The sequence below is a fragment of the Quercus lobata genome, chromosome 9 (assembly GCF_001633185.2).
Source record: "Quercus lobata isolate SW786 chromosome 9, ValleyOak3.0 Primary Assembly, whole genome shotgun sequence".
In the NCBI taxonomy this organism is placed as follows: Eukaryota; Viridiplantae; Streptophyta; class Magnoliopsida; order Fagales; family Fagaceae; genus Quercus; species Quercus lobata.
In genome coordinates this window covers 45,790,813-45,813,797 of record NC_044912.1, presented here as the reverse complement: position 1 = coordinate 45,813,797, position 22,985 = coordinate 45,790,813, and the positions used below count along the sequence as shown (strand labels likewise).

The 22,985-nt window shown below is 34.5% G+C and overlaps 2 protein-coding genes and 2 pseudogenes across 3 annotated transcripts; 2 read left to right on the top strand and 2 right to left on the bottom strand.

Moving 5' to 3' along the window:
- The first annotated feature begins 6 nt into the window (after positions 1-6).
- On the top strand, positions 7-1,716 carry LOC115961851 (peroxisome biogenesis factor 10-like). The gene is made up of 5 exons (XM_031080759.1): positions 7-82; positions 719-812; positions 930-1,009; positions 1,482-1,565; positions 1,643-1,716. Exons 1-5 carry the CDS (start codon positions 7-9, stop codon positions 1,714-1,716), a joined length of 408 nt encoding a protein of 135 aa, XP_030936619.1.
- Positions 1,717-3,088: 1,372 nt separating this feature from the next.
- LOC115962183 (pollen-specific leucine-rich repeat extensin-like protein 1) lies at positions 3,089-4,449 on the top strand. Its single transcript, XM_031081074.1, has 2 exons — positions 3,089-3,926; positions 3,960-4,449. Exons 1-2 carry the CDS (start codon positions 3,157-3,159, stop codon positions 4,237-4,239), a joined length of 1,050 nt encoding a protein of 349 aa, XP_030936934.1. The 5' UTR covers positions 3,089-3,156; the 3' UTR covers positions 4,240-4,449.
- Positions 4,450-5,396: 947 nt separating this feature from the next.
- LOC115960595 lies at positions 5,397-15,781 on the bottom strand (annotated as a pseudogene). The gene is made up of 4 exons (XR_004085209.1): positions 13,447-15,781; positions 13,207-13,335; positions 8,655-10,873; positions 5,397-8,557 (listed from the first exon to the last, which is right to left on the bottom strand). The product of XR_004085209.1 is annotated as a putative pentatricopeptide repeat-containing protein At3g25060, mitochondrial (transcript).
- Positions 15,782-21,478: 5,697 nt separating this feature from the next.
- LOC115959598 lies at positions 21,479-22,255 on the bottom strand (annotated as a pseudogene).
- Positions 22,256-22,985: the final 730 nt, after the last annotated feature.

Genomic DNA, 22,985 nt, shown 5'->3' with positions numbered 1-22,985 from the left:
GGATGCATGGGGACACCAAAGCAGACATTGTTGACTTATTTGCTCACTAGTGGAGATAATAAGACATTTCTTCCAGAAGATGGCCCCTCTTTGTTTTTTTGTTTTTGTTTTGTTATAGTTGCTTCATAATAAAGACTCTTTTGAAGACTTTTTTGAACGTTATGATACAGTCTTAAGTTGGCTATGCTGTGAAGAAGCTGGCTGCCATCAAAAAGAGCATTATCAAAATTCAAAGATTCTTGCATGTTTCAATTAGCTAACCAGTAAAATCTATCATCTCAAAGAAAAACTAGTAAAATTTCTTGCCGTCAAACAAGTGCCTAGGGTGGTTGGGTTCAAATTCCACCAACACCAAAAGAGCATTATCAACAACTGTACGGAGGCGGCAAGAAAATTTGAGTTTTTATTTTATTTTATTTTATTTTAATCAATCACTTTTTTAGATGCAGTTACAAATAAATCAATTAAAAAAATATTTATTTATTTGTTTTTATTACTTTCCCCAGATCACCATACACGTATTATATATTCTAATAACTTTAGAGTGTCATCTATATATATATAAAACCAAAACTTTTGAAGCTCCCACATTTTTCTACATCAGCATTATTTAAAAAAATAAAACTATTAAAAAAAATAAAACCCTAAAAAAAAATAAAACTATTAATACATCAGCGTTATTTTTGGCGGCCACAGTCCTCATCGTTGTTTTAACAAGTTGCAGGACCTTATGGAATTCCTCCAAACCCAGCAAGACGTGCTCTTTTCATTGTCTACCATACAGCGGTTCCTTATATTGCAGAACAAATTAGGTTCAATAGTTCCATCTCTTTGATTTCTATTTTTTACACATAATATTTTTGTAATTGTGATGAAGTTTGAGCCTGCATTGAAACTTATAGAAAGTGCCGAATTTCCTGTTTTGACAGTTCTAGAGTAGTTTCCCATGCCATTGTTCTGGCTGATTCACAGTCTGATGAGCCCTATAACAATGATGCTCCAGGAAGCAGTCATGTTCAATCTTCCACTGTGACTAATCTTCCACCCTCCTCCACATCAGGGGTGTCTATTTCTCTGATAAGGTTGAAAGAGAAATTCAATGGATTATGGTTGTATGCAATTCAAAGATGGCCTACGGTATAGTTGTTATTTAGGCATCTTGCTAACTCCAGCCTTAATATATGAAAATATGATATAACCTTTTGAAACTAAGTCATGTTTTTATATGCAGTTTAATTGAATTACAACTTATATTTTTTATTTATTTTTAAAGAAAACCCTTGTCTACAAGGTATATCATGAGATTGTTCCTTTTATATTATTTTTTTTCCATGGAACAATGTCCATTCCCTCCCCCCCCCCCTTCTTTTCTAATTCCCCCCCCCCCTTCTAATTCCCTCTCAGTTTTAGTGCTTTGTATTCAATTTAGCTTCCTTTAATTGGTTGTTAGAGCACATGGTGAACTGCTTTTCTTATTTAAGATTTATATGTCCAGGTGCTCCCTATAGCTCGAGAATTTTTGCAATTGGTTCTTTGTGCTAACCTAATGTTCTTCTACTTTGAAGGTTATTCCTGTCTTTTAGAGTTTATTTAAGGGAGTAGAAATTCAAAATCTTAATGATTCAAAATTTTTTCTCTCCAGGCCTCTATTGTCATATATCAAAACGTGCTGCAGGCATTCGTTATGTGTTCATTCGTTATTTGAATTTTAAATAGTTTTTATGTTTGTATTTGTGATTAAAATGAGCTGTACTCACAACCATTTTTGACAATTTTGAATCCAACCTTAGGAACAAAATAACTCCATCGTGCAGGTTAACCCTATCCTCTAAGAAATTTCCCGTGCATTGCAAGGATTAGCGACTAGTTGCATTAATTATTAAGTGCAGAAAGTAGTACTCCTAAAGTTGAAGTAAATTTTTTTTTATCCCTCATTTTATAATTTACTTGTATGGTCGATAGTTCATCCAAAAACTTGTATGGTCAATAGTTCATCAAAAAACTTGTATGGTCAACATTAACAACTGTACAGCATTTGGAATCAACTGGGTTATTTACTTATTTTATCAAACAATTTTTAAGGGTGCTTTCTTTGACTAATCTACAAATCCTTTTCCTAGATAATTTTGTCCAGTTGTCATAGTGGGAACATCCAAAAATAGTGTTTGAAAGCTCAAAAAATAGTGTTTGGGTAAGGAATTTTCGTCACTTAATTTCCACCACTCAATTTCCATCACTCATCACTCATCACTCATAACTCATCACTCATCACTCAATTTTTCACATCCGTTTGCCTTCATCACTCAGTTTTCATCACTCACTATTTTTCACACTATTTGGAGGGCCCACACCTGTCACGGTACAGTGTTTTTTTTTTTTTCACTAGCAGCTTCTTCTTTTTTTTTTTTCCCCCTCCTAGGTTGGCTGTTGGGTCTGGGTTTTTTTTTTTTTTTTTTTCACTAAGTTTGGTGAGTCTAGGTACTTAAAAAAAAAAAAAAAAAAAAGCCAACGCCAACCAGAAAAAAAAAAAAAAAAAAAAAAAAAAAAAAAAAAAAAAAAAAAAAAAGCCAACTCCAATCCAGGGAAAAAAAAAAAAAAAAAAAAAAAGCCAACGCCAACCCAGAAAGAAAAAGAAAAAGAAAAAAAAAAAAAAAAAACACAGCCAACGCCAACCAGAAAAAAAAAAAAAAAAAAAAAAAAAAAAAAAAAAAAAAAAAAAAAAAAAAAAAGTCAAAAGGTGGTCAAAAGTTGCGGCTGTGGGTCTCTCATGTGTGTTTATTTACGGAAATGCCATTAAGTTATGAGTTATGGAAACTGAAAACAGCCTTTTGTTGTTTTCAATTTCCATAACTCATAACTCAAAAATCAGAGAATTGAGTGATGGAAACAGAGTTATCGTTTGGCCAAACAACCTTTTTACTATGGGTCCCACCATTTTTGAGTTATGAGTTATGGAAACTGAGAATTGAGCTATCAAAAAACTCAATCCAAACGGCCCCCTAGACTCCCATACATTCAAGCTAACCTTGAACCTCAGTCTATAAATACCATCCTCAAGTTCTTAACTTCTCACATCTAGCAAGCTCAAACTAGTTACTCTTAAAAACGAAAAACCACACGATTCTTAAAAAAATAAAAAATAAAAAGGAAGAAGACATGTTCCCACTCTCACCACAAGCCACCGGTGACGGCCGTCGCAACCACTTGTTGCCTCCTAACCTGATAGTTGGTCTTTTTATATCTCTGTTCTTCATCCTCAAGGCAATGCCTTCATTCATCTCTTTCACCTCAAAAGTATTCACACCACTGCTTGTCCTGCTTCTTTTCGTCACTGTCTGTGTTTTCCTCACCATCAACAACAGTGACAACACAGGCTCCTATAATAGAAATGATGAACATGCATGTAATAACAGTAGTGATGATCTACTTCCAGATACTTCATCACCATCATCTACTGCAGCCCAGCAACCTCCGTCACCGGATAAGAAAGTGAGATCCAAGGATAAGAAAGTGAGATCCAATAAAGTTGATGATCAGGATCTGAAGAGACCAGATACTTCATCACCATCATCTACTGCAGCCCAGCAACCTCCGTCACCGGATAAGAAAGTGAGATCCAAGGATAAGAAAGTGAGATCCAATAAAGTGAGATCCAAGGATAAGAAAGTGAGATCCAATAAAGTTGATGATCAGGATCTGAAGAGACCAGATACTTCATCACCATCATCTACTGCAGCCCAGCAACCTCCGTCACCGGATAAGAAAGTGAGATCCAAGGATAAGAAAGTGAGATCCAATAAAGTGAGATCCAAGGATAAGAAAGTGAGATCCAATAAAGTTGATGATCAGGATCTGAAGAGACCAGATACTTCATCACCATCATCTACTGCAGCCCAGCAACCTCCGTCACCGGATAAGAAAGTGAGATCCAAGGATAAGAAAGTGGATAAGAAAGTGAGATCCAAGGATAAGAAAGTGAGATCCAATAAAGTTGATGATCAGGATCTGAAGAGACCAGATACTTCATCGCCATCATCTACTGCAGCCCAGCAACCTCCGTCACCGGATAAGAAAGTGAGACCACCACCACCACTACCGTTCAAAACTCTGCCACGTGAGCCCACAACCTATGTTCTGGTTAATAGTATAAGTTCTGATTCAGCAGACTCGACTGACGTCAAGGCTGAAGACTTCATTCGAAAGTTTAGGGAGAGACAAGCAAGGGAGAGAGAAGTCTAATCCTGCTAGGCTGAGAAGTTCGAAAACCAGGTGCAAGAATGAGAAGTGGTATTTTAAACTCAATTGTTTTCTATTTGAACTTTAGCTGTCTTTCTGTGTTCTTCTGTATATGAGACCGAGTAGTCTTGGTTGGCATGTTACAGAAAATAATGCATTGTCTACCATTGTATGTATGAGTCTTGACGTTATCATATTATGTTTTTTGAATAATTTTTGAGTTGGATTTGCTCAATGCTTTACTTCAAATTCATTGTAAAAGAAGGATGCACACAGGTGGCAAAAAAATGCTTCAATTTTTTTGCTGCAAAAATGCGAGATGACAAAATTCAATGGATGCAATATCACTAATGGATAGCTTTGCCGCATATCATAATCCTCCATGCTATGATTGATTTATATTAAGTAGATTCATGATCTTATACATATAAAAAATTATTGACTCAGTAAAATTAGTGTCTTTTGCTGTGGCCAGGGACTCACGTGTTATAGGTAAATTATTGGGTGCTTTTGAAACACGATGACATGATGCCTATTCTTCTCACATTCATAGTGAATCTCATTATAGAAACAGCAATGGCAAGGAATTAACAATCATTATAGAACAAATAAGAAAATAGTTAAAAAAATTTGCTGCCAAAAGCAATTATGTTTTGCTTCTACTGAATTTTTTGATAGGTACCTCTACTGAAATTTAGAACTTTAGTTTTTCTACATCTAAATAACTTCTTAAAACCATCACCAGACAGAACATTTTATCTCTTTGTTTTGCCATTTTAGCCAATGAGGAAATTTGTTTTTAAAATGCTAACGAAGCATTACTCCTATATAACAAACACAACTACTACCATTTGCATAAACAAATTATGGCAGGTGGAACATGCAGGTCTACCATCACCTTAACAGAGAATTCAATTTTCAATACAAGTTGGAAGTAGCACATTAAATAAGACACCTTTGGAGTCACTAAGTCCACAGCAACTGTAGAACCTTTAAGTTCATGTGTTTCAGACATTATCTGGTCTACTGAATCTGTAAACAAACCAGGCAATACAATGAGGTTAAATGGAAGACCAATTTGTCTGCAGACAATACAGAATACAACAAAGGATGAAGTTCCACAATTTTCAATCTTCCAAACTACACCTTAAACACTGTACTTAGTTTAAAATCTCTTAATTAAATTAACACTATATGTTTTCTACAAATTCACCTGAATAAAACCAGAATACAAAAACTTTATAAAACTCTAGCTGCACTTTCTACATTTCTCTATACATTTCGACTCCAATTCCAATTCGTTGTTTTGTCACTGGATCCTGGAATGCAAGCAACTTTAAAAGTGTAAGTAATTGTTAAACCTGAAAGAAAAATGTCAAAAACACAAAAAACACTCGTCTCTGTTACAGTTAACAGGATATTGTATAGTTTCAGTATGTAAGCATCTAAAACTGGAGCTTAATTCATAAAGTAACTGCAACAATCATCAACTATCCATCAAATTTTAATTATTTTACAATCCCACAGTGTTAATTAGTGATGCAAGCAGCTGTAAAAGCATTTGGATTTGCTAGATATTGCTAATTGCAACAAGAAGAGGTGGTGAATGTGATCAGGACATAATTTGATACCTGCAAATATCATCATCTGTGACACTTGGAGGTATTCTAGCAACAAAAACTTGCTAGATATTGCTAATTGCAACAAGAAGAGGTGGTGAATGTGATCAGGACATAATTTGATACCTGCAAATATCATCATCTGTGACACTTGGAGGTATTCTAGCAACAAAAACTCAAGAACAACACTTGGAAGTACTATTTCTTCCTTTGGAAAACAGTGAGTTAATGTTCTGTGGATAAGTAAATAAGAGACAGCTCTTTCTCATGAAAATATAATAAATTTCAATTTCAAAGGATTATCCCATGAAACTACAAAATCATCTTGGGAATATAATGGCAAGGCAAAAGCCAACTACATACCCCATAGAGTGAATAAGTATTATTATATTAACTATATCATCATCCAAGCCAAACAGCTAGAGCTGTATAATACAATATAAAATCGAAAAATGCAAACAAAATATCTCTTTACCATAAAAATCCATTAAAAGATATGGGTAAAAGCTGTCAGGTGAAAATGGAGTTTTTCTTGATAATTTTATTAGTATTTTTAGCAATAAACAACCAACGAATTATATTGTAATAACCCATTCTACCATGACATAAGGAAACATATCATCAATGTAGATGATCATCACTTAGGACAGGATTTTAGCATAGAAACATACTAAGCTTATACACTTGAGCTTATACAATATTTTCAATCTATTGTAAAAAGCAGGTGGGCTTTCTGGCCAAGAGCAGTGCACTCACTGCTGAGATTTTATATGGACTTCATTGGTCTTGGTACTATTTTTGTTCGTTTATGCTGTTTTAATGGAGGTCCACTCAAGGCTATTTTTTCTTTAGCACTGTATCTTTTATACTCTCTTTTGAATAAATTCTCTGTCAGGTCTTGGTACTATTTTTGTTCGTTTATGCTGTTTTCTTCTCCTTTTAAGTTATACTTTCCTTTGTTTCTTATTGTATCCAAAATGGAGGTCCACTTATGGCTAGTTTTTCTTTAGCATTGTATCTTTTATACTTTCTTTTGAATAAATTCTCTGTCATAGACTTACATGTTGCAACATTAAAATATAAATAGAGAAAGTTCTCCAGTAAGAGGTAACTTGTTGGTCTTTATAACAAATTGGTCATTATTGATACCTATGAGCCAGCATCAAGAGAATAGAGAGAGAGAATGGAGAGAGAATTTTATAAGTTAACATGGGTTATTATGGTTGTTCCACCAAAATTGCTATATTTTGAAAGAAACTCAAGCTTCTCACAATATATCAGCATAGTGGAAGTGAAGACAAAGAGGCAATACTTCATCCACGTAGATTTTACTCTTAAAACTCAATTACAAAAACCAAGGAGCATGATTTATAATTATTTGAAGTATAACTAATTAATTTTCAATTTCAAAGCAGCTATAGATTTTGTCTACCAGCTGCCTAAGTTTTTTTCCCCTCTTTTTTCTTTCTATAGCTAATAAACATAAGTTACATATAAAAAAAAGCAAAGCAAACTTGGGAACAAAACAACAGACCAATCAAGTTTAAACACATATGTATTGATTTAGAGTAATGCAAAGATAATTTAGTACAAAACCAGGGTCATAGGTTCTTTACTCTTCTGCAAATAAATGGTTGGCTATTTCAGACTGTAATTGTGCTATGAGCAGATGATTCTAGGCAAGCTTTGTTGCATATTGTATACAGGTGAAATGTATTTTGGCTTTTAACATCAATTTGTATTAAATACATATTTTCATCTAATAACACATAAGTACTATCAAGAATTGGCTACCAAATAAATCTTAATTAAATTATATAAATCTTCTTAATATTATATATAATCATAGTGTTACTCATAAAAATCTCTCTCAGTTAGAGACATTTCTAGATTTCTGCTTCTAGCACCTTATGTTAGTTGGATCACTACTAGGTATGGCCAATACACATAAAAAAAATTAGTAAAGAGATTTATATGCATAAGAAACCACATACTCATATCCCAAACCCCAACTTACAAACAACCAACAAATAAGAGAAAACTAATTTATTGCATAATTATTTCATTTAAAAACAAAACACAAAAATGGGCACAACTCTAGTATATGATAATTTTACAAAGGATGAGCCAAGAAAAGAATTTTGCTGCATTCAAAACAAAAATAACTGCAAAGAGACCCATAAAGTGGGGTGCAGATGGGAGAAATTTTTAAGGATATCGATGCTTACCTCCATCTTATGGAATTAATAAATGACAATTGACAAGCAACAAACAATTTTAAAATATACACCAACTCATTGGAATTGATAGACAAAGAATTTTCTCTACATGTGCACATCAATTTTAATTGAACTCAAAGAAATATGCAATATTTTTTTGGATCCAAAGGGATGAAACTTAAACAAATACAATTAATCACATTCTGCCGACTGAGGCAAGACAGATAAAAGATCCATCATCTGTCATGTCCAATCATCCAAATATAAACAGTCTATATGCTGTCTTTGTTTTCTTTATAAAATTTAATCACAAGACAATGGGAACTTCAAGCTGTAAAACTAAAGATTTGGAACGCAATATAGGAGGTACCACCTCAAGATGGTAATCAATTTGAAGAAAAGAATTCTTTTAAGCAAGGAACAAAACTTGCCTTTGAGTAGCAACTTGAACCTCAAGTTTCCTTTCATTATGGGTATGTTCAACTACAAGAATTTTTTGACAGCATGAATATCAGATAATTTAATTGGAAATAATGCTCAACCTACCCTGATTAAATTTAATTGTCTAGCAGCTCAATACCTAAGGATCTTCTGAAGTGCTAAATGGGACAAAGCCAAATCCATGAGAACATCTTGTTTGGCAATTTTGCTACCATAGCAGAAACCAATTAGTCACCAAGCTGAAGGAACCCACCATCCAATATACAGAAAATCTGGAAAATGTGATTCATGAAAGAAACTAGAAACTAACGGTCAAACAATAATTGCTCATCAAACCAATGCCTGTAAAATATTAGTTTCTAGCTTAGTGAAGTAGGTAGGAACTTAGGTAATCATCAACCTATAATTCTCATTTGTATGGAATAATTTTACCAAAACCAAGTAAATTTAAGTTCTTGCAGGCTAGGAGGGTAAAATATTATAAAAAATTAAGTCTCCTAGCAAGAAATGAGAGGATTAACTAGCAAAAAAAAAAAAATTTGCATGAACAGAGGATGAACATAGAACATGAAAACCAAAAATTACAGTATCCTTAAGCAAAAAATTTATAATAGAAAAAATCATGTACAGGAATTGTTCACAGTACCTTCATCACCAATGTTACATTTTCCAATTCACCAAACTTACTCATGTACTGTCTAAATCCTTCCCAAAACCTGTAAAACCCCACATCAAGAAAAGGATATATATTTACAAGAAGAGCATGTCCTGCAGTTTGAAGAAACACATACTACCAATTTTTGGACTTCACTCGTCATATCATCTAGGCTCAGAAATAGCGAAGAAGAACGGCACGTAAAAAGAAATTCAAGTATATGCCAATGAATAGTGTATATATATATGTATGTATATGTATATGCATCTACCAAGATATGTGAAAGGAGGCAAGATGGTGACATACAAAAAATTCAGAGAATAAAGTTTATTAGCCTTCGGATTTGCCAAAGCTACCATTTTTCACTAGTATTTCTCATAATCAGAGTCATCTTGTGTGCTTAAAATCCCAATCAAATTTCCCAAACTTGGCATGAATCTTTCAATAATATTAGGAAGCTATACCGTCTTTGCATAAGGTAGGTTATTAGAGCTACCTTCTTCACTAGCATGTCTAGATTTCTGCGTAATAAGCATGCGTTTGGGAGAGGATGTTTGTGCATCATGCGCGATTTGCATTTTTTTAGTAGGTCCCATAGGTATTGTTCACAAACCACCAAGAACTGAAAAACGTAACCATGGGTTTTGCTACAGTGTTTTGCCTTTAAAAAATTATTTTGCTACAATATTTTCAGCAATAAGTTTTCAGTTTGCAGCAAAATAAGCAGTATCCAAACAGACCCTAAGTAAGAATATTCCATTATTTGTTCTCCAAGTGAAGCCAGGGAGTCCTATGCAATAGGGCGGTTGTGTTTCATGCTTCATTTGTTATGTCTATTCTAGATGCTGGTGTGATTGTAGTTGATGTCCTAGTAAGAGTCAAGATATAATTAGGACAAGCTAGGATTTGTGACGAGAATTTTGTTCTTCTTTGAATTTGTCTGTATCATGTCTAGTTATTTTGTTGTTGATACAAGTATGTTGTGTGTGGCTTTGTGCTGCATCTGTTCTTAATAACTTATTTATTTTCATCCAAACAAAGGATAACTAGGTACAATATCATATAGGCATGCAACTTTGGAAAATTGATTGACAAGAAACTTAAATATAGGAAATACATAAATTTGGTATAAATTTCTGCTAACTGTTAAAGTATTCATCCTCAGAAATTTGAAAAAAAGAAAAAGAAAAAAAAAAAAAGGGGCAATGCTAATATGAGTTGAAGTTACCTGTGGAAAAGTCAAATCACAAAGAAAAGAGGAAATAAATGAGCTATTTTAAATAAATCTTTGACAGAGGACTAGAGGGTGGATGACACACCAGTAACTTAGAAATAAAGAGCTCAGAACTAATGAAGGTGGCAGTGCAAGTAGAGGAAGGTTATTCTACAACTCATTTTCCATTGTCTTTAAGCGTGGGATCGATGGTATTCTCTTTCAGGTTGAAATATCTCATCACAGCTTCTAGTTCTACTAGGTCTTGCTTCACCATTACAATTTTGCTTATTTCTTTCTCTGTTATCAAACATCAATTGACAAATGAGACCCCAATTATCTGATAAAAAGGCCATGTAGTGATAAAGCCCGCACTTCTGCACTGTCAAGCTTAGGCAACAGCTAGCAATTGAAGCTTCAATGCAACTGCATTGATTCAACCAATCTGGAAGTGATCCACATATTACATAGGAGAGCCATGTCAATTCACCTGGATGGAACAACATGACATTGGTTTCTAAATGACAAATAAGATGAGGAGAAGTTTCTAATTCCAAATTTTCAAGGATGGTATCTGGATGATCATAGACTGAAAAAGAGTGCATATATAATGGTCGTAGCCAACACACAAAGCTTCCACTTTTTGTGGAGTCTAGAAGAAGTCATAGTAGGCAACCTTAACAAAACTAATGATATTCAATTGATAGCAAAGAATCCATCTACTGCAAATTTTAAAGAAACAAATCAATATTATTACTTTATTTTACTAACTCAACAGAGCTAACCTGTCATACATACACACATATCAAGAGTTGACAACATTTCATTTCTAGGATCAAATTTTCAATGAAAATAGAAAATAATGGAATTAGTTGAGTCTCTTATTTTGGGACCTAGAAAAACAAGAAGGCCTGCATCCAAAGGAGCCGAATTTAACTTTTATAGGGCCAATTTCAGGGAAAACTCAGCACAAACTCCAAATACCTAAAAGCATAATTTCCACAGATTTCTAATCAGAAAACAGCACAAAATCAGCAAAATTCGTCACTACCTTAGAGATCATCAACAATATAATAGAAAAAATAATTGGTCAGGTTTCAAACTTTGGAAAATTTCAAAGTCCAAGTGTATATGTTGTACTACAAGACCAATCATGTAACGGCTACAATCCCAACACATATATCTGGGAGCAAAATCCTTTCCAAGTCTTTCGACAGATAAGGTAAATTTTATTGCTAGAATAACAGCCAAATTACCTTTAGACATATGAGACCAAGTTGCATAGGTTTAATTATTAATTAATTGACTCTTTACTTCACATACACACAGAAATATAAGATAGGTTCAAGTTACACCTAGTGTAACTCTACAAGAGTTTAACATTTTTTAAAACATAGATTTTCATGAAATCTAATGGTGAAAAAAACACTACTAGTCATGTCATTAAATGAGCTCCCTACCAACAATATCTTTTATTTCCAAAATTTAATACATTCTCTCTCTAATACTGAAAGTTATCACCTTCTCTCTCTAAGATCACCTCCTCCTCCTCCTCCTCCTCCTCCTCCCCCTCCTCCTCCTCCCTCTCCACTGCTTTTGTTGAGTGCCGACAACTTGGTTGTGCTCGCCACAAAACCAATTGGCTCAAGCATAAAGTAAACCTATGGCCTTCAATTTCGATGCCAACAGGGTAGGGAAGATCAAAAAGTATAGGGAAGCTAAGTATTTATAAATGTATGAGATAGTTAGGGTTTATAAATGGGTTTTCAAGGTACTGGGTTTAGATTGGTTAACTATCCATACATTTGGATGTCATTATTGTATCAAAAATGGGCGTTTGAGTGTTAGAGGTGTAAATGATGAGAATGTAAAGAGAATAACACAATGTTTACATGGAAAACCCTTCTGCATGAACAAGAAGAGTGAAAAACCACAGGTGATGCAGGGAATCCTCTACCTCTAGCAACTAGTATTACCGATATTGGAAAAAGATAAACAATGAACAGTATCTCACAATGATGAATTGTGTTCTTTATGGAGGTTAATCCCCCCTCCTCTATAAGCCAAGGGAGGAGGTGGACCCCTTACAAATGCTGAATCCTTATTGGCTGTGAATACAGTACAAAAACACTTACTAAAGTAGAGGAAAAGTGAAAATAATCCTTAACATCCCCAAAATGCAAAAGGTATGCACAATTAACCATCAAGCAATAGTTCCACAGAAACTTCTTAATGTTGCCCAGAATTTCAATGAGCACATCTAGAAGCCACTTGAGCATATGTCATTCCCCACTTATCCTTTAGTCCATGACTACAAGAAGAAAAGGGAATTGTATCCTTTGCATAAGCCCAGAAATCTGGCATTCTTCCCCAAAACAGGGAAGAAAATACACTGAATCTGATCTGAAGAGTTCACAACCTCTACTGGCCACTAAAATTAATTATATTATACATATATGTGTTTGTATGTATGTAGCCACAAGTGATGTACTAAACGAAATTACCAGTTACAGTTGGAAAAGGGCTGCTCTTCAGACCATTTCTGTAATGATCTATATTATCAACTAGATATTAGAATATGTGAACAGCATCCAGAAATAATAAACATATGAAATTCCCTAAGTTGTGTCTATACTTTCAATTTTTCTTTTGTTAGAGAATCTGTGTTGTTAATGTCAAACCAAATAATATCCTCAAAATTTTTGAATTTTCATGCAGCAGAAGTAAAAGCCACCGTATTATGAGATGAAAAAAATGTATTGCCTTTGACACTAGAGAGCAAGAGAAAAAAAAAAAAATTAAGAGTTCAAAAGGATTAATTACCGGAACTGTTGGAGGCAAATCAGTCTTGTTGGTGCTAAGCATGCAGGAAGACATTTGGATTAAAAAAAACCCCCCAAGTCCTTTTCTTTGGCATTCCAATCATAAGTAAATCCTTTCAACAATCTGCATCTACCATGAGCAATAAAGAAAGTGTATCATTTTCAGCAAAAGCTCTTTGAACTTAGCTAATGTATATAGTAAAAAGGGGAAATCGATAAAGTTGCAGATGTATATCAATACCCAAATTCTGCCAGCAACCCAGCTGGATATGGATATGTTGGATGGGACCATCTCAAAGCATTGTACTGGTTACCAAGCTGTATCTATACACACCTTAAAGGTAGTAGTATGCAATTGTGATGTTAGCTTGCTCGTCTCTTCCATTACCCATTATAATATTAGCAACTTGCTTTCCTAAAGAGATGTCAGATCCTACCCTGATATTTCAACACCCCAGCTGTGAAAAATCCAGCAAAGAGAAAGGAAATCTATGCACATTGGCTTCACCAGTAGTCACCACATGAGCAGATCCCATTCTTGAAGTGACAAAATTGCTTCACATCCCTCACAACAATCTCTCTGTTCACAATTTTCGTAATGAACTTGGTTGCTTCATGGCAATCCCCACACACCCTAAGGTTCTTTATGATCAGTAATCTGGTTCCAGGCCCTGTGTTTAAGAGACCAAAAGCAATAGCAAGCCTCTCGCTGTGATTACATAACATTTTTTCTTTGACTTCCTCATCAAGGGAATGCAACACAAATTCAGTCTTTGGGACATATCCAATAGCCCTCATTTCATGATCCAACTTATCCAAAAGTTGCATCATATTCTCATATTGATGATGGCTCTTATCTTCCATAAGAAAAGCATGAAGTTTTCCTTTCACTTCCACTACACTATACCCTGGCACTTTCTTCATCCCCGTCTTTTTCATGATTTTTCTAACACTAGCTACATCATCCCACTTCCTCGCCTTTGCATAGTAGTTTGAGACCAAAGAATAAATTCCCAAGTCATCTGGATTTAACTCAAGAACCTTCTTTGCGGCCATCTCTCCAATCAACAACTTGCCATTTTTGCAGCAACCTGCCAGGAGAGCAACCCAAACAGCAAGCCCTGATTCAGCATTCATGGAATCTATTAGCTTGCAAGCCTCTTCAACTCGACCTGCACGAGCCAAAAGATCAACCATACAAACATAATGCTTTTCAGTTGGATGGACCTTATATTCACTAACCATACGATTAAACCAGTATTGACCTTCTTCCACAAGACCTGAGTGACTGAAGGCCGAGAGAAGGGAAGAAAAAGTAGCATGATCTGGTTTTAGATTTGTTTTTGTCATCTCTAGGAAGAGTGACAGAGCTTCTTTTCCATGCCCATGAATTCCATAGCTGGTTATCATTGCATTTCTTTGGAGTTTATCAGATCAAAGAGAGTGCGTGCCCAAGAAAGTTCTCCACATTTTGAATACATGTCAATCACTGCAGTACCTAAAACTCTATCAAAATCAAGCCTTCTCACAATATATCCGTGTACAGATTTACCCAATTTCAAAAACCCAACTTGGGTACATGCTAGAAGTGCACTCACAAGAGACACTAAATCTGGTCTGTATCCACAACCCTGCATCTCTACCAATAAATCAAGTGCATTCCCTGCAAAACCATTTTGAGCAAAGCCAGATATCAGTGCACCCCAAGATATGACATTCTTACAAGGCATATTCTTGAAAACATGACAAGCAAGCTTCAAATGTCCATTCTTGGCATACATATCCACGAGGCTAGTTTGAACTACAACATCCATAGGAAGATCCTTCCTAATCAAATACCCATGAACAGAAAGACCCAATTTTAAGTCCCCAAGATTTGCACAAGCCTGTGTCAAACCCACCATCACAACCCCATCTCCTTCCATTCCTTCCTTTTGCATTCGCCTATACATATCAACCGCTTCAATTGGCCGCCCACTCTGCGCAAACCCACTTATCATAGTTGTCCAACAAACAAGATCCCTTCTCGGCATCCTGTCAAAGACCACGATCGCTTCATCCATCTTCCCACACTCTGCATACAAATTCAAAACAGAAGATCCAACAAACACATCAAACTCAAACCCACTATCCATCGCTCTACCCCAAATTTCCTCCCCTGTTTTCAAATCCAACTACCTCGTGCACGCCTTGAGGGCCACCGTGAAAGTTGAGCTATCGGGTCTAACACCTTCCAAAATCATTTGACGATATAAATTCAGAACTTCAACTGGGTACTCTATACGCGAATACGCAATGATCATGGCATTCCATGCACCTATGCCTCTTTGAGGCAATACATCAAACACTTTTCGGGCAGATTTAATGTCGCCTATATTTGCGTAGGACGCGATGAGTCCACCATTGGAGCTTCGATGCATGAAGAGGCCGGTCAAGAGCATGAGAGCATGGGTTTTAGATATTGATGCTTTGTCTTTACAGGCTAAGAGGAGAGGTCTAAGACGATTTGGGTATGGAATGAAATGCATGTATGTATACGAAGCTAATTTTCTTAACTCCATATTATTACTGTAGAGTTTTAGATTATAGCCGTGGGTAAAAGGACAATAGAAGAAATGGCACGTGTTACAATTAAAGATTCAAACTCATTATTGTTATAATTTTGTAATTACATTCTTCTCCTTGAGGTCGGTCTAAAGAAATGACACTTCACGGTTTAAAATGAAAAACCGAAAAAGCAATCTCTTGAGATGTGGAAGAATAAACATTCCAGCCCAAACTTGAATTGAAAAAACACTTTCTTGAGTTCATTCCTTGAAGTTTGAATAAATTTACACTCTTTATGGTTAAGACTTTCGTAATAACCTCTTAACTAAAGTTTAAACATGGTTAGTAAAAAATCATTAATAAATTTAGAATAAAATATAAAATTTATCAAGCACCAAAATACTTGCAACAACAAATCTCTCCATAATTCGTTGTAAAACGAAAATATAATAATAATAAGCAAAATTCACACTTAATATTTTAATATACACTTTAATTAAAAATTTAAAACATTACATTTTAATTACGAAAATAAGATCATTTAGGAAACTTGCCTTGCCCTTAAGCAAATGGCAAGTTAGTACACAACATTTTTAATATCAATTTAATAAAATTTGGCTAATTGGATGTTAATGTGGAAAAATGTTTTTTCCTTCAAGTTTAGGGTAGAATGTCATTTTCTAAAATCTCAAGGAAGTGAAGTGTAATTACTCCTAATTTTTTTTTAAAACAAAATATTAATGGTAACCAAACTAATCAATTTTTTTTTTTAATATAGATAGTGATAGAATATGAATTTATGATGTCACTTCTCAATCATTTTTTAAAAGGATAAATTCTATTAACGTATTATGAGATTTGAGCTAATGCCAACTAAGTCCAAAACTTTTCAAAACTAACCAATTTGGTCTAGATAAGCTATTTCCAAATGAACACATGTCCATTTGGAAACAACTTATCTAACTTTTTGTTGAAAATGTGCTAAAATATAATTATTCCTTGAAAAAGTAATTAAAATAATTGAAATTTTAAAAAATTGTACATAAAAACTAAAAGTTGAGCTTATAAAATAATGTGAAATAGATACATGTCAATATAACATTTAGTTTTTTGTGGAGTTGCTATTTGAACTCAGGTTCCTTATTAAAGGATATTTAATAGTAATAAACTTTACTAATTAAATAACTGGAACCCATCAAACTAATTTGTCTACTAAAGTATTGGAATTGACAACAAGTTATGAAACAATGTTTCTATGTTCCTTCCAATAATTTTATGTTTATATAACTTTTGACATTTATAAAATGATTTTTTTTTTTTTTTTGAAAAGTATTACACTTTCTTACACTGTGTTTGTTTCAACATTAACGTTTTATGGAAAATTGTTCATTTTTCAAATAGCATTTTCTAGAAAACTATCTCATTTTCAAATGTTTAGTATGCAACTTTTTTATTTATATTTTTTGTATAATTTAAAACATGTACACACACGCATAAATAATTGACAAGGGAATATATCTTCAATAAGTACAAATAACCATAACTTTTAATCGTTTACTCTTTTTGCTAGTATACTAATTGTTTACTATGGTTAACTACAAGTTTTCAATATTACTCCAAATTATGTATAATATATCATCTTTGCATAACGTATTTGCTAACAAATGCAATTCCCTTAAACAATTATCATTCATTATATAACAATATTATTAATTTACTGTAAATATTATTTTATGTAAAAGCAATTTAGAGCCATATAGGCACTATGTATAAAATTTTTGTCTTTGTTGAGGGTCAATTTTGAGAATCCAAGAAGAAAGAAGAAAGCCCAGCAACAAGGGCAGCAATATAGGCACTATGTATAAAATTTTTGTCTTTGTTGAGGGTCAATTTTGAGAATCCAAGAAGAAAGAAGAAAGCCCAGCAACAAGGGCAGCAAAGGGTTGGCAAACAGATGGCAAAACCATTAGGCCTAAGCGGCAGAAATAATAGATCACAGTCTCATAAAATAAACAAATGGGCCTTGAAGAGGCAAATAGGCTTAAAGAAGCCTGAAAAGAGAGAAATAACATACCCATGGGCAGTATATGATATAGAAATGTGAGAATAGGCCACTATAGGCCCAAAGTAATGCAAACAAAGAAAGTAAGGGGTTAATGGCAGGCCCATAAATCCCAAAAATGAGAATAAGGTAATGGGGCCAAAGAAGCCCAATGAAGTTAGTAAAAGCCCATGAGAATGCAGAGTTAGTAAAAGGGTTAAGGAAGCCCAAAGAAAGCAAATGGACCAAGGATGCCCAAGAGAAAAACAAAAGAGACATAGGAGCCCATAAGTAGGAGAACTAATGATCTTGCTAAGCCACTGGGGGGAAAAGTAAACGGCTGGCCTAAAAGAGGCCCAACAAGATTGAGTCATTACAGCAGGAATGACAGAGTAATATGGTAGGAAATGAGGGCAATAAAAAAATGGGCCAAAAGAAATGTAAGGCCCAGTATTAAATAAAGCCCAGCTCTTAAGAGGAGCGGGAAATTGAAAAGCAACTCACATAAAAGGTCAAAGAAAATAGACGGCAGACTATGCAGGCGAGCCTCCTGACCACAGCAGATAAATGAGCAGTAGGCAGATTTTGGACACACATGGAAGGAAGGCACGCGCAAGGCCCAGGCACCACCAGCTTGTACCCAGTCAATACAAGACATGGTGAGACCATGGGTCAAAGGTAAGAGGGCATGGTTTGGTGGTGGGAAGAGGGGAAAAATCTATTTTTGAGGTTCCTACTCAGGCTCTTTTAGGGGAAGTGTCCTGCTGAGATGACATACTACCCAAAAGAAGCAAGTTAAGTTGGAACCACTAGGTGCATGCCATGAGGGATAGGGAGATAGAAAGAACTCAAACTGTAGCAGGAAAGGGTGCCATGGAAGACAAACAAACAAAATACCCTTATTTGTCTGGTGATGGGGGGTGGCACACAGACAGACCAGTGGTGGTCGGCAAGTTGACTCAAACCAGACAAAGGCGATTAAGGGCTAAAACAGTAAAATCTGGTCACGATAGGCACTATAAAATCAGACCCTTGCCGTGAACAAGGAAGGGAGAACAACAACAACGGGAACCATAACTAAGGAATAGGAATCTGAAAAGATATACCAGGAAACAGAAAGAAACAAGTGGGAGGGAAAGAAAGAAAAGAAAAAAACCAAAAAGAAAATAGATAGAGAGTTAGAACGGCAGGCATGCACCAATAGATTGATTCTCTCTCTCCCTCACGAAATCCTGCTCTCTGTCAAAACCAAAAAGGAGCTCTTTGTGCATCAACAATTCAGGTCCATTTTCCTCAAGGTAGTTAATTTCTACGGCAGTACTTTCCTAGGAGATTAATTGCATTGAGAATGAACGTTCTTTCCTCTTTGGTTTTGCTCCTGTGGACCGTATTTAAATTGACTTCTTTATTTTTTGATTAACCCACATATATTACTATTTGCTCCCTTTTGTCCTTTTTGTAAAAGTGATTATTATTACTGTGATTATGTTTTCTTGAATAGGGATCATTTGGTCATTTTCTATTAAGTAACCAGATATTTTATTTTTGTTATTATGTCTATCTGCCACAACTTATCTAAAACAGCTCCGCCTGCCACAAGTATGTTCCTGGCAAACAAGGCATAGTTTGAGCACAAGTCGAACCAAATTGTGTTATAGTTGGACCGGTCTCAACTCCCTTATCCAAAAAAAAACTTAGGCCTAGTGTAGCAGGAAGCAACCCAACACTGCTAGCAAAGCCCACCACCTTACAGTCTTTTACTTCATTCATTCTTCTTTTTTATTTTTTTATTTTTTGCACTTTTATGTGCGAAAAAGAAGTAACTTTTTCCTGGAATTCATCAAACTGGAAATTTTTTAGAGGAAAAAAAAATTAAGCTTGAAACTAAAAGCAAAGAATTGAGATTTTGGTAGAGAGGAATGAAATAATTATCGCTTCAAATCTTCTCCTTTGCAAATCGAAGCCATTGACCGATCAGTGAGGGGGGAAAATCTAATAAGAGAACTGTGTTATAGAGGGGAAGAGAAACATGGAGAAAAGAGAGACAGCTAGAGAGAAAGAGAAAGATCTATAGGAAGAGGAGAGATTAGAGTTAGTGACAGTGAGGGTGTGAGGACTGAGAAGAGAAAAGTAAAGGGAAGAGAGAAAAAGTGAGAGAGCTTACCATGAAAGAGAGAAAGCGCCAAAAAATTATATTTCCCACGGCTACAGATGAAGATAATATTTATTAGAGATGTAACACGTGAGAGAGAGATTGTTTCCAAAAAAAAAAAAATTGGAAAGCAACCTATAGAAAATAAGCCTTATTTTTATTAATGTTTTCCGTTAATTAAAAATAGTTTTCCGTTGACTAGGTTTTTTTTTTTTTTTTGCTACCAAATATTGAAAAATGTGAAAAACTATCTTTACAAAAGGTTTTTCAGCAAAACAAACAGAGCGTAAGAGTGAAAATAAAATGAAGGAATCGATTGCTTCAAGTAAATCAAGGGATTTGAAATTTGTAATAATTTTATATATATATATATATATATATAATATGTTTACATGTAATAAATTGATCGATGATCTTTTTTCAAATTATGTAAAAGGAAAATATGAAAGCGGTCTAAACTCTAAAATTCCTAGAAAACTAATTAAATATATAGAAAAAAAATTATATAACACCAAATATAGAGCATAAAATTAATTTAAAGAAAATTTATAAATCTACATTTGTTTATTCTCTTCAAAATTTTCCAAAGTTTAAGAAGAATAAATGACAATAATGAATGCAATTTACACATAAAAACTATTATAAAATAAAATAAATACATTTAAGTTTATAATTCTACTTTTAAAATTTTTATTTCCAAAATATATTTCTCCATCTAACTCTAAGGCCTAAGCACCCTAGATAATATATAAACCCATAATTCTACTTGATTATAGAAAATTTTAGTTCTTTCTCCCTCTAAACATAGTTGTCATTGGAGAACAACAAATTACATTGATAAAATTATATGGAACAACAAATTTTCAAATTTAAATTATCAAAAAGTGTAAATAAATGTTTTTTTATTTTAAAAAGGGTATTTTAGGAAATTTGACTTAAATATAATGGTATTCCACACTTTATCATAAGTTACCACCAAACACCATCGCACACCCATAGTGCGATGGCCACTCCACGAGTATAAGTGCTTGTGGGGTGTGAGGGGACAAAGACCGAGGTTCAAGTCTCTAGAAAAGAAATAGGTTCAGCGCAACTTCATTGGAGTAAGAAGCTTGGAGGGCTTAGGTACACTGGGTAGATTAGGCTTGGAGGGTCTATTGCTGTTCATGTATCTTAACTACATTTTCTAGTAGATTGTTTACCACTTGGAGGGCGGCGAAGAGGTTTTACGTCGAGGATTTCGGTTCCCTCTTCGATAACACATCGTGTGTTGTCCTTGTGTTTGCATCTCTCTTCCCTTTATTTTTGCCTTTTATTTTCTGCTGTGAATGTGATTTTAATTGGCATAGATTGTTTACCAATTCTATATTAAGCTTTTGTTCATGTTTCGCACATTAATTGTTTGATATAAAGCTTGAATTGGTAATTTGTAAATTGGGGGTCTAAACGTTCAAGGGTGTTTTTACACTATTTGAACTTTTATATATGTTTCCTTATCATGGCTCAATGGCATAGGGACTAAGCTTTGAAATTTTAGGGATAAACTATAGCCATAAGAGTATCAGCCATGGTATTGTTTGACTTTGAAACAAGAGGAAAGAAAAATGGATAGAGCTCATATCGGACATAACAACTACTATATAAAACTCTGCATCCTTTCTGGTCTTTAAAGAAGGTTTCAAAATTTTCCACAACAATGGCCAGACACTATGCACAATCTATCTGAGATAGGTCTCTTATGCATTGCACCAATGCATATAGTGTCACAAATGATGACAACTTGGCCTCACTTTTCCAAGCCCTTCATTCTTTGTCTCAATTGCTTGTGCTCTAATCTGATCCATCAGAGTACCTAGTTCTTTGTTAAAATTTGCAGGATCGGTTACATTTTCCACTTTCCAATAGAATATACCAAAAGATGTATCAATTTCTCCAATGAAGCTTTTATTCCTGTAACGTAAAAAGCAATGGTCATACCAAATTCTTGCATCGGTTTGGTTAGGACAGCGTTGGCGGATTTGCTTTGCTGCATCTTGGATGCAGCTTGAGCAGTCTGTCCTGCTCACATCCCCTCTACAATGTCCAAGACCAAAAACTTGGTCTTGTTTTTTACCATAGGAAGTGGCAATAAAACCATTGGAGGTGGCTTTGGAAACCAATTCAGCTAATAAGTGATCAATATTTGCTGATATTTGGCTACCATTACTAATATTAGTGTCTGTATTGCAAAACTGACCCGAGGGGTCTTTCAGATTCAGCATTGCAAATGCAGAGATCTAGAAAGAGAAGAATTTTGTAATTCAAATTCATAGTTAAATTTCATAAGGTCCTTTTTTTAGTAGGCTGAGAATTGGATGCATCATTCATGTGATGTGAGGATACCACAGCAGACATTCTTGACTTGTTTGCTTGCTACCACCTTGTGAGTGGAAAAAATAAGTTATTTTTTCTAGAAGGTTGTCCCTCTTTGTTTTGCTGTTATAGTTAGCTCCTAATACTGACCGTTGTATGTTTATGTAATAGTCAAATGTTAGACTATGCTTGGAAGAAGCTGGCTGCAAGAAAACAAGAGCGATATCAAAGTTCAAAGATTCTTGCGGGTTACAGTTAACCCAAAAAAATTTTTGTCATTGAACAAGAGTCAGCTGGATTCAAACCCTACTACAAAAAAAAAAAAAAAAAAAAAAAAAAAAAAAAAAAAACCCATTAATTAATATCTTGGCATGAGATGGTGAGTAATCATCATATAGCAAATTCTACAATTGTCCTATCATATCTAAAAACAAAATAAATAAATTTCTTACTATAAGCAGGAAAAGAGAATTCGAACCTATGTTCACTACACAGAGAGAAGAACCATTTAATTCAACTGAGCTACAATACTTTTTACAAATTTGAAGATTTCTAAATAGTTCATTATCTCTCTGATGTCACAGAACAACACCACTAGTTGATTATCTCTCTGATGTCACAGAACAACACCACTAGTGCCTTTTTTTAGCTATTTAGTCATTGGATGAACTCAAAACAAATTCCCCCA